At 46.2% G+C, this 12,500-nt stretch overlaps 1 protein-coding gene across 3 annotated transcripts in view; it reads right to left on the bottom strand.

Moving 5' to 3' along the window:
• The window catches only part of LOC143297144 (protein madd-4-like), a 53,576-nt gene that overhangs the window by 25,227 nt on the left and 15,849 nt on the right, over window positions 1–12,500 (bottom strand). The window contains exons 1-2 of one of the 3 annotated variants that reach the window (XM_076609322.1): window positions 3,966–4,061; window positions 663–1,658 (exon numbers count right to left, since the gene is read on the bottom strand). In XM_076609322.1, the coding sequence (XP_076465437.1) occupies window positions 663–704 (42 nt within the window). In that variant the 5' untranslated portion in view covers window positions 705–1,658; window positions 3,966–4,061. Of the gene's footprint in view, window positions 1–662; window positions 1,659–3,897; window positions 4,062–12,500 lie in introns of those variants that run through there. The other 2 variants (XM_076609321.1, XM_076609320.1) reach the window with 2 other exon arrangements.

The following is a 12,500-nucleotide window of genomic DNA, read 5'->3' as shown; positions in this document are numbered from 1 at the left end:
TTTTTCATCTTTTTTTTCAGCAGAAAAAGAAAACACGATAAGCCTGAAACACCACACCAGTTTTGTTGTTTTGTCTTAGTTTCTGTATTTCCTCCCAGCACTAGCAGCGAGCTTATACAAGCCTTCGTATCAGACAACCAACCCAGCGCACGTGTTCTTTCAAGATCTGGCGGCGATAATATTCCAAGGCCAGACATAAGAAGCCAGTGATTTAAGAGACGGAAGGTTGAATTGTACGTAAGGTGTGGATGGGGACTTGGGGGGAGGGGGATTGGCGAGGGGGGGGGTGGGGGGGACTTCGGTGCATTTGCCAGCAACGCACGCAGCAATTTCTCCGCATCTGAAGGAGACGAGACAGTGATGGTGTTTACGTGTCTGTCTGAGTGATGTTTATGTGTGTGTGCATGAGTGTGTGTGTGTGTGTGTGTATGTGTGTGTGTGTGTGTGTGTGTGTGTGTGTGTGTGTGTTCGTTCTTTTGTTTAAAGTCTTTTCACTAAAAGTGATAGCAGACGAGGGCAGGAAAAAAAAAACTGATCTCCCCTCAATACTACCCCCTCTACATACACAGACATACGACACGTGGGTTGGCGAACATACACTGCGTGAAAAATCTCTCTCACGAACATACACAACAATAACAACAACAACAACAACAACTTACCATTATCACGCCGAAGCAGACTGGAACCATCACGCTATCCATGCTGAATTGACGGATTCCCGTAAAAATCGCTCCTTTGCCAGAACGCAAACAAAATGATACGCACCAACAAATCGACAAGTTGGACAACTTTCACAACAAACCGAAAATTTGAAGCCGGCTACAACTTGTCACTCATAGTCACACCAGCCCAAATTTTCGCACAGTTTATAGTCGTACACACATATAAAATTAATATTTCAACACAGTTTGCACTATCCCTTTCGTGTTCACCGCGAAATTTCCACTCTCTAACACTCCACAGCCCAAATTAGCAATATCACTCAGCACCCAAATCAGTTTCATTGCCGTCTTCAACTCCGACTGCTTTTCAACGGTGCGTCAATCAGTTGTCAGTTTCAGCGCTGTCAGGGTGCGTCAATCAATTGTCAGTTTCAGCACTGTCAGTTTCAAACCGGTTTGTGAACTCTCTCAGTTCATAATTTTCGTTGTTGTTGCTGCTGCTGTTGTCGTTGTCAATGCACGACTTCACTGAGATTGTTATTTATAACGTGGGCCTCCATTCAACATTTTCTTTTCTTTTTATTTCATTTTTGATATTTATCTATTTTAGCCTATGATGGTTTCAAAGTCCATGTTTGCTAATGCGAGCTTTTTTTTGCTTTAAAAAAATTTTTTTTATATATATATATATATACTCTTTTTGTCTATTCACTGCGTTGTAGAAACTCACTCTTCAGTGAAATCTGTCGTCCTTTCCACAGCTGGTCTACTTTTCAGCTGGAGTCAAGTTCTTTTGATTCCAGATTTTGTTGTTACAGCTGTTGTTGTCGTTCTTGTTGTTGTTTGTTGCTGTCGCTGTTGTTGTTGTTGCTGCTGCTGTTGTTGTTGGTGGTGTTGCTGTTGTTGGTTTTGCCTTTTCGAGTAAGGCAGTTTTCTTCCGTCATCCGCACGATTTCGTCAGTTGTGAATCTCAGTTCTTGTGAAGGTGTACGACTGCAACCGTAGGGGAAAAGAAATCCATTTCATATTGAAGTAAAACACAATGCAGTGTAATGATACTATGAAAAAGGAGTAGAATACGATGGAATGAAAATATTAATATCACGTGATACGAAATGAGTTTGAGAAAAACAAGTTCCAATACAATACAATGGACATTCAATACAAGACAATACAAGACATTATGATACAACTTTGTCAGTGGTCACACACGAGCAGGTCAGGAAGCAAGGCTAGTGCTAGCTCGCGCGCGCACGCGCGCACACACACACGCACGCGCGCGCGCAAGCACGCACGCATGCACACACACACACACACACACACACACACACACACACACACACACACACACACACATCAGAGGAACGATAACGCAAACTAATGATAACGATATTGTTTAATGAGGGAAGTCGAAGAGAGAGCAGAAAGCGAGATACAGAGAGAGAGAGAGGAAGACAGACAAACGGACAGACAGACAGACATACACACAGACAGACACACAGACAGTGACATAGATGCAGAGACATAGGCAGAGAGAGACAGAGAGAAAAAGACAGACGCGGACAGATAATCAGACAGAGAAAGATTCGAACCCGGGACCTCATCGACCTGAGACGGAAGTCGTAACCACTCACGGTTATTGTGTCCGAAATTCTGTATCAAACTTAAATCTTTGCGTTCGTCCCCATAATGATAATAATAAAACAAATTCTTTTCTTAAATAACATCCTGAGAATCTTATTGCAAAATCTGATGATTTTCTCTAATTGTGCTATGCGAGTGATGTGCAATTATAGCATGACTGTGTATGTGTGGAGGGGGGGGCGGAGGGGGTGTGTGTGGGCGCGTGTGTATGTGTTTGTGTATGTGTGTGTGCGTGATTGCGTGCATGTGTGCGCACGCGAGTGCGCATGTGTGTGTGTGTGTATGTGTGTGTGTGTTCTCTTCTACTAATTTCATTCCTGTCTTCTTAGTCAGCTTCCTCTGGCGCACAGAACGTTCTCTGTGTCTGATCATGCAAGTTTTTTCACTTGCTGTTTGCCATGTTTTGATGTGACCTACTCTTGACATCACTTTGCTTTGATCCTTTCCTTTTGCTGGAGGGGCGGGGGGGGGGGGGTGGGGGGGTATAGGGGGGTTGAAAAAAAAACGTTTTTAAGCTGTTGCGGAAGTTTGTTCCTTTCTCGTCACACATAAATCTCTCTCTGTCTCTGTCTGTCTGTCTCTCTCTCTCAGCACCTTCCCTCTCTTTCCATTCGCACGTCCTCAGTCATTTTCTCTCCTCCCTCCCCCCCTCCCCCCCCCCCCCCCCGGCGACCCCCCCTTCCCCCCACATAGCCTACACATAGCAGGCAGGAGATTGTACAGTTTGACTGAAATCAGAAATAAAGAAACATACGGCAACCTGTCGCCATTATATTATTCTACATTTATCATAGACTATATGGTTCTTCATTTCACGTACTGAAATTGAGTGGTTTCCCTTCTTTATCTTTGTGTCAGTCTCCCTGTGTCTCTCTCTTGCTCCTGTCCATCTGTCCATCTGTCATCTGTCCATCTGTCATCTTCTAATCATCTTCCTCCCTTCCACGCACTGCCATCCCCTTCTTTTAAGTCATATTTTTCTTTTATATTCTAATATATTTTCTTTCTTCCCAGGCCCGTAAGTTTCTCATTTCAAGGCTCTACTTTCGATTTTGACTCCCATGGTTAGGTTTTTTTTTAATCTCGAATTTACTGTTTTGTCCCCCCCCACCCCCCTTCACGCCCCCTACTACCCTCTCCCCTCTCACCCCCGGGTAAGAAAACAAAGGTAACTCGAAACGCAACTGACTGTATTTTAAAACCGTCTAGTAATGCCTGAAACTGTTCAAAATTACCGCATCACTAAGTAGCGTATTCTTTTCAAAGATATATATCGATCATATGGAGGAGGAAAACGAAAAACCCGAGAAGAAGAAGAAGAAAAAGAAAAAGAAGAAGAAGATAATGATGATGATGATGATGATGATGATGACATTATTATTTCAAAAAGATATAAAACTATGATTATGATACAAACAATGCCTCACTCTTCAACTCACACACACGAGCGCGCGCGCGCACACACACACACACACACACACACACACACACACACACACACACACACACCTATAAACTCAAAACTTTCACCACGACTACTATTTAAAAAAAAAAATAATAATAATAATGAAAACACAACCCGACTTACCATCACAACTCCACACAAAACAGCACAGCATCACAGCACAACGCAACACAACAAAACGCAACACCCACGCAGACGCCACAAACTGCCAGTGATGCGCAACGAAGTCAACCGTGTAACGATCTGAAACCAAAGTGGGACACCGTCCCTTCGCACTGGAAGTCGCCGGCTGAATGGCAAGTGAAAGCTCTGGGCCCGGGAGGTATTGTAGTGGCGATCCTCCCACCTTTACTGTGGGAAACCCTCCCCACCCCCTAACCCCCACATCTCCCCAACCTTATCTCCTCCCCCTACCCCCCCCTCGACCCCCACTCCACCTACAGCCCCACTTTCCCCCTCCCTTACCTCCCCTTTCCCCAGCCTCCTGCCCTCAATGCAAGGAAGGAAGGAACTCAAGGCCGGGAGCGAACGGATCAGAATTATCGTCTTTTCACTCCACCCTCTGTCTGTTTTGCCTCCCGGCTGGAAAAGAAAAGTAAGACGTCGATAAAGAAGAAGAAGAAGAAGACGAAGAAGAAGAAGAAAGATGGGGCTTGTAAGGTGTCAAAGCAGGATAACCGCTCTCTGATTCGAGATTGCTTTGCGTTCTGCCTTCTTGTGTTTTGTTTCTGTGCTTGCCGGCCGGGCAACTGAGTCCGGAGACATTCCAGGAATTCCCAGCTTCCGTAGTTTACGTTCAGTGTTGCAGGGATCTTTCTGATAGATCCTAATTAAAATGATACGTTATTTTTAGGGTGTTCTGAGCTATCGTGGATTGGACCCTCGCCTTCTCTTCTTTACGTTTATTTTCTGGCGCTATAGCGTTCAGAGCATTCCTGTTATACATTCTGCGGCGGTTCTTGTTCTTGTTCTTGTTCAGAACCTGAATACGTTGCCAAGGGTGGTATGAAAGAAATGAGCGTTGTGAAGTCTCTCTGTGAACACCCTTGCGTCTGTGTGGTAGTCTTTGGTAAACTTACATCATGAACATCACCATCATAGTAGAAGTCCACACGCGACGATCAAGACGTCAGTGACTCCGGAAATGATAACTCAGCCCAATGGCAGACGCACAAAATGCGGCCACCCTGTAGGTAGGCAAACAGCAGATGACAGGTCTGTGAGTTTGTTATGCTTCTGGTCGAAGTCCTGTAGTCGCCTCCCTTCAAGCGCCAGAACTCCCTTGTAGACAGCCAGTCTCCAAGTGCTGCAGTCAGTGGTGAGGGTTTCTCACCCGAAGATGTGAATCCTGCAGGCTCAAAGGGAAGCTCTTCAGGCAGTCCTTGACGAGTTTCAGTGGCGTTCCGGCTGACGTTGCTTGCGCCAGCAGTCAGCTCGGAGAAGAGGTCTAACTTTGGCGATCGTGTGTCGTCTGCTCGGACTGCATGGCCAACCAACCGAAGCTGAAATCAATGTCAAACCGTCATCTTTCCTCTGCGAAGCACTTCTGTGCTGGAAAATCTATCCTACCGTAAGATTTCCATGATCTGACGCAAGCATCGGCCAGGCAATTGATCCAGTGCTTTGATCTGTTTCCTGTGCAACGTCCATGTCTCACAGCCGTATAGCAGACAGGCGATGACAACTGCCTTGTAGATTGCTAGCTTCGCTAACGACCCAAGCGCAGAACAACATGACTTCGATTTGAGAGCGAAGCTGTAAAATCTTGGACACTGGCTATGTTAGCATGTCCTGAATCTTCCCAGTTTAAACAGTATTTCATTTTCAAACATGTCACAGTACAAACACAATCATAAATTCCACAGAACAAGTAAATCAGAATCTGCTTTAGCTGATTCTGTTTCGGGTTCTTAGATTGAAACCAAAAACAAAATAAAAATCCGGCTGTTTTAGATGTTCCCGCATGACAGTCAAAGAACTCCGTTCTCTGTACTCCTGAGTAATTTTCGTATCCAAAAAGTGGAAATGACAGTTGAACAACTGAATGTCAAACAAACCATGCTATAAACAAACAAAACTCGCAAACAAATTTTTTTCTTTCTTTTTTATCTTTATTATTTCTTCTTCTTTTATTCCTCCTTTTTTTTCTTCCCCCCTCCCCCCCCCCCCCCCCCCCCCCCCCCCACCTCCCCCCCTTTTTTTTTTTTTTTTGCCCGGGAGACAAATTCAATGGCAATGCGATTTTTTTTTTTACATCCTACACCGCCGGCGCAGATCGAGGCTGACTCTGAAACGATGGACCGGAGGGGGTGATCCGGCTGCACGTGGGGGTCTGTGGGGGTCACTGAGTGGAGCGGGAGGAGGGGGGTGGTAGTATTGTAGGAACTTGTCGGCCTGCTGATGTTGGGGGCGACAAACAGAGGGAGGTAAGTCAGGTCTCACCAATTATTGTCGTTCGTTGTTGCACCTGTTTTGATGACAGGCGGAGAGAGAGAGGGACGGGAGGGGGGGGGGTCTAGGAATGGGGGGATGAAGGTAGGACGGAGGGAAGGGGGAAGAAAAAGAGAGCGAAAGAAGTCCTGGATCAAAAGGTGTGTGTGTGGGGGGGGGGGAGGTTTTAGGTCATTAGACACTACAGGCAGACAGACTCAGATACAGAGAGAGAGAGAGAGAGAGAGACAGGGACAGAGACAGAGACAGAGAGAGAGAATTGGGGTCATGTTTGCTCTGCCGTTGCTTGTGTTGAATGAAAAAAGACAACAACACAAACATTAACATTCTCTCCCTTCATTAGCATGATCAGATGACACAGAAAGACAAGCGAGGAAGAGACAGACAGAGACTGAGAGACAGAGATAGACTGAAAGAAAGGGGCAGACAGATAGGGAGGAGGAAGAGAGAAGGAGATGGAGGTGGGAGGGAGGGTGGTAGAGCAGCAGCACCCCTCCCCCTTCCGTCCCACCCTCGCACCCCTTCCATCACTCATTCACTAGCTCCACGTTGACAAATCAGAGAGCCCAACAGGTATGTTGTTCGGTGGGTCTGCTCTGTGTGTGTGTGTGTGTGTGTGTGTGTGTGTGTGTGTGTGGTGTGTGTGTGTGTGGGGGGGGGGTGTCGTGTTCCTTGTCGTGCTTGTTTCCCGTTTCCCAGGTGGGGAGAGGGGGGCGGGGGGGGGGGGGCACTCCTTTCTTCTGCCTTTGGTCTCACCTGCATGGAGACTTATTTCGTTATGTTCAAGGCCATCTCTCTCTCTCTCTCTCTCTCTCTCTCTCTCTCTCTTGTGTCTGTTGGACATTAGAGTGGATTTTACTACGAAATTTGCCAAGGACAACTCTCTAGGTGCCGTGGGTCCTTTTACGTGCGTTAAGTGCATGCTACACACGGGACCTCCGTTTAGTGTCTGATCCTTCTTCTTCTTCTTCTGCGTTCGATGTTTTGGCTGCGTCAGACGGTCACCCCCGTCGCCACGATGTAGCCCACGGTCTTCTCCAGGTCGTGGCGGTCTCCCCAAAGCTGCGCCTGTAGCTCCGTGCCCCCTGGCCAGGTTTGACGCCGTAGAGCTTCATGGGTTGGGCAGTGTTGGAGGATGTGTTCAGGGGTCTGGGGTCCAGTGCCACATGGACACTCATCAGTGTGGGCGATCTTCATACGGTGAAGGTGACTCAGTAGTCGGCAGTGGCCGGTTCTCAGTCTGAAGAGGACAGTCTGCTGGTGTCTCTGGAGCTAGTGTCTGATCCGAAAGACTAACTAAACACACAGGCCACTACTCCCGGTCTAGTGCCTGAGGAGGGAGAAAATTCTGGAAAGTATAGGATTTGATCCAGTACGCTCAGATTCTCTCGCTTCCTAGGCGGACGCGTTACCACCATACGGCCAACACCACATCCATAGTATCAGCTGGCAGACATAGATGTAGTTCGACAGTTCAACCGACACTCTTATGTCTGTAGCATGCAGACAGAAGTGCTAAACAAAACTGGCACTGATACAGGTGCCTACACACACACACACACACACACACACACACACACACACACACACACACACACACACACACACACACACACACACACACACACACACACACACACAAACTGGCTCTGCATGAAAAACACTGGCTCCATATTCATGCACAAACATGATGTGATCGCTGTTCGGCACTGAGAAACAACCAGCTGTCTATACACCAAGGCAGATTGGGAGGGGGGGGGGGAGACAGCGGAAAAGATATAGTATTTATACCCGTTTATCTGTCTTGCCATGGGAAAGCTGAAAAGATTCGGTATCAATGATATTACTGTTTATTTTCTTCCCCCTGGTCAGAAGCTGAAAAGATTTGGTTGAAGTAAACTTTATTCACCCAAAGCACAAAAAGGTAGCAGAAAGAAAAACGCATGAATTGTCGAAATTATTCTTCTCCTCGCGAGAGGCGATGTCTTGAAAGGATACGGAATTTGTAATTGTCGGAAAAAGCCCGGAAGGATGCGATATTTATGATATTTTTTTCTGTCAACGAAAAGGCTGAACGTGTTCAGTGTTAACAACTACTTTTTTTCTTGTATTTTCCATTTCTTTTGGACCTTCTAAACTTACAATTACATCGCTTCTCACACCAAATCTGCTTTCACATTTACACGTTTATGTGACTGATGCGGACGATCTTAGGTTTGGATTGCCGATACAAATAACAACAAGACGACGACGACGACAACAACAACAAAGTGGAGTGATGGCCTAGAGGTAACGCGTCCGCCTAGGAAGCGAGAGAATCTGAGCGCGCTGGTTCGAATCACGGCTCAGCCGCCGATATTTTCTCCCCCTCCACTAGACCTTGAGTGGTGGTCTGGACGCTAGTCATTCGGATGAGACGATAAACCGAGGTCCCGTGTGCAGCATGCACTTAGCGCAGGTAAAAGAACCCACGGCACAAAAGGGTTGTTCCTGGCAAAATTCTGCAGAAAAATCCACTTCGATAGGAAAAACAAATAAAAAAACTGCACGCAGGAAAAAATACAAAAAAAATGGGTGGCGCTGTAGTGTAGCGACGCGCTCTCCCTGGGGAGAGCAGCCCGAATTTCACGCAGAGAAATCTGTTGTGATAAAAAGAAATACAAATACAAATACAAAAGACGAATATTTAATTTCGCTATTTTTGTAATCATCTTCCTTCTCTTCTATATCTATTCTTGCTACATGTCCTTAGTTTTGGTTTTGGTTTTAAATGTTAGCTCTGTTTTTTGGTTGGGTTTTGTGTGTGTGTGTGTGTTTGTTTTGCTTCGTTTTGTCTTTTGTTTTGTTTGTTGTTTTGTAAAGTTGTTGTTTTGCTTTGTTTTGTTTTCTTCTGTTTGCACACTTTATGTGTACTTAACATATGTTTCATCAAAAACTGTTTGAACAAGACACCAACAAACATTTCTGAATGTTCTGTGCTGCGAAAACTCTCTTTTCCTGTTTGGGAAGGGGTGGTAATTCAGATCCTGTTCACCGTACAGTATTAGGCGCCAGTGGTGGCCCATCAGGTGGAAACAAACGTGTTCCCTTTGCAGATTGACTGATATCCTTTTTTCTCCCCTCTTCTCTCCAGGAGGTCTATGAGAAAGAAGCAATTCAGATGATGCAGATTGTGCCGCTGTCCTGACTCCACAGGCGTCTTTGACAGCCAATTGCTATAAACGTAACAAACCTTCATCCAACAGCTATCAACGTAACAAATCTCAAAGGCAAAGGGAGAGGGAGAGAAAAGAAGAGGGACCAGGAGTCTCCTGTCGGACCTACGGATGAGTTGGCAGGCAGACTTATCTTATCTTATCTTATATAGATAATATATATATATTTGTGTGTGTGTGTGTGTGTGTGTGTGTGTGTGTGTGTGTGTGTGTGTGTGTGTGTGTGTGTGTGTGTGTGTGAAGAAGTGTAAGATACATAAACGTATAAACGTGCATTAAAAAAGTGGGAGGGGGGGGGGGGGGGAGGAGGCTGGAGCCCTCCTCGATGGAACGTTACAGAACAAAACCATAGGTCTACTGACTGAACCTAAGGGAGGTTGTTTGTTAGTTTTGTTTATTTGTTGTTATTTTTGGAAAGAAACAAACAAATAAACAAAAAGATATTTATCTGAAACCCCCCTAAAAAAATATGTATAATAATGTAGGACACCCACCGCACCATTCCACAGTCCTCGTGTGTACTTTTCGTGTGTGTGTGTGTGTGTGTGTGTGTGTGTGTGTGTGTGTGTGTTTACCTGATTTTTATATAGCGTCTGAAGCCCTATTTAGAGAATAGGAGCTGTATAAATTAACATCATCACCATCACTTTGTTGTTGTTGTTCTCGTTGTTGTTGTTTTCTAATCATTGTTATTGTTATTATTCATCATCATCATCATCATTATTATTACTATTATTTTAAGCAAACCACACCACCACCACCACCACCACCACTACTACTACTACTACTACTACTACTACTGCTACATCTCTGTCCACAAACCGAAAAATCCCATTTACTATCCTATCCGATACAGCACCACTCTGTTCTACAAGCCTTTCAGACAGACAGGACCACTCACCATCACTATACCTTCTTCAGTCCCGGGCCAATGATGTTTAATTAAACAACGCTGCCGCGAACTGTACTACACACCACCTGTACATGTCCCACACAGTTCAAGACGGTCACGACACTGTCCTTGCCTTGTTAACCACCTGCCTTCCCACTACACACACCCCTGTGTTGCCTGCCTTCACAGGTGAGGAGGATGAGGAAACTGTTGACCACTTGGTCAGGAATGCCACCGACTTATCAAAGAAGAAAACGGTTACAAGAATTCACCACCCCCCCCCCCTCCCCCCATCCACTCTCTAACTGATTGTCTTTCCAACACAGACTCGGATCGCCACTACCCTCGGAAAAGAAGTATGGTTGCCTGCATGTCGGGGGACGGGGGGGTGGGGGGGGGGGTAAAAAAAAAAAAAAAAGAAAGAAAAAGAAACTGCATACACGTACAACAACACTTGTAGACGTGAGTGAACGCGGGAGTTACAGACCATGAACGCCGAAGAAGAAGAAGAAAAAAGACTCATTACCTACCCTTCCTCCAAAACCCTCCCCCCCCCCCATCCCCCACCCCCCTTTTTTTTCGTGAGAACGCCGTGGGTGGGGTGTGAGGGGGTGAGGGGGTGCATGCTTACAATAAAAATAATGTCTCCGCCCATTTGCATTACAACTCTCTACTACTGTTGGTTTTTGTTCAAAGAGACCGAGAACAAGAAAAAAGAAAAAAAAAGAGGGCGGGTTGGAGGTGGGGGGGGGGGGGGGTTAGAGAGAAAGGAATGATGTGAGGAGAAAGGACAGAGGTAGGGACAGAGAAACAGATAACCCTTGACCTTGTTACTGGCGAAACAACACGGAAGGGCGGGAAAGAAGAAGAAGAGGAAGAAGAAAAGAAAGAAAAGAAGAAACAGAGAAGAGAAAGAGAGAGACAGAGAGAGAAACTTTGGCCCTGAACTCTGAACGATACAGAAACACGGGCGACTCGTTTCAACAGTCTTGTACAAGATACATCATGGCCGACTAACACCCCCCCCCCCCCCCCCCCCATGCAGTGTCTTTGACTTGTCGTCTGTCACGTGATCTGCCTGACTAAACGGGTTGTGCCCCCTGCTGAGAGGTCAGCTTCAACAACTTCATGCTTTTTTGTTCGGTCTTTGGGGAATGCGGTTTTGTTGTTGTTTGCTGTTGTTGTTGTTGTTGTTGTTGTTTTGCAAGAGGGTGTGATTAGTCGGGCGTTTTGTTTGCTTTTTTAGTCCACCCCCTCCACTCCACTCCCGCTCTCTCCGTTTTCAGTCTCAAGCGCAGGTCGTATGGTTTGTTCGAAATCGTTTGTCTTCGTCCAAAAAATGACCCCCACCTCTCTCTCTCTCTCTCTCTCTCTCTCTCTCTCTCTCTCTATCTATCTATCTATCTATCTCTCAACAGTTCTAGCTAGACATTACCTTTTGTCCAGGTAGTGAAGAAGAAGACGCTGCGGGCCTGTTGCTGAAGAAAGAAAAGAAATGCTTTGTTTTTTCAGGCCCCGTGGGTCAAAAGGGGGGGAGGGAGGGGGGGGGGTAGGAAGGGGTGGTAATTGATCAGGTTGTGGTGCAGCTCATTATCTGCGACCTCAGTGACCTATGCAAAGAAAGGCCCTGCACGCCCTGTCCTCTCTCTCTCTCTCTGTTGGGGTCTGCATACCACGAGTAGTGAGGGACACTTTTTTTTCTTACTTTTTTTTTCAATTAAAGTCTAAATAGTGTAGGTAAGTACATTGCGGTGCTGGTGATGATGGTGGTGGGAATGGGGGAGGAGGGGTGGGGGGCGGCGGTGAATGCAAACTCAGTCCCTCAGTTTATTTACCTGTTCTTGTTCTCACTGTGTCAGCGTCCCCCCCCCCCCCCCCCCCCCCCCCCCCCCCCCCCCCCCCCCCCCCCCCAAAAAAAAAAAAATACGTTCCTTTAATTGTCTAGGGGTTTTCTGTCAGTACAAACTAGTTATTTAGTCAAGAAACGAAGGCCTAGGACAAATCGCTTGACGCAGCGGCGCGTCTTTTTTGTTGTTGTTGTTTTTTTACCCGAGATGCCTCTGTGATCAAACTCAGGACTATATTTCCAACTGCTTCATCGAGTCGGCTGAGTTAGCTGTCATAGACGATATCACAAACCATGGTAAACCTCTAAGTGCTTTACACAC

This window comes from Babylonia areolata, chromosome 22 (genome assembly GCF_041734735.1).
Source record: "Babylonia areolata isolate BAREFJ2019XMU chromosome 22, ASM4173473v1, whole genome shotgun sequence".
Taxonomy (NCBI): Eukaryota; Metazoa; Mollusca; class Gastropoda; order Neogastropoda; family Buccinidae; genus Babylonia; species Babylonia areolata.
The sequence above is the reverse complement of the archived record's forward strand: the minus strand, read 5'-3'. Positions and strand labels throughout refer to the sequence as shown.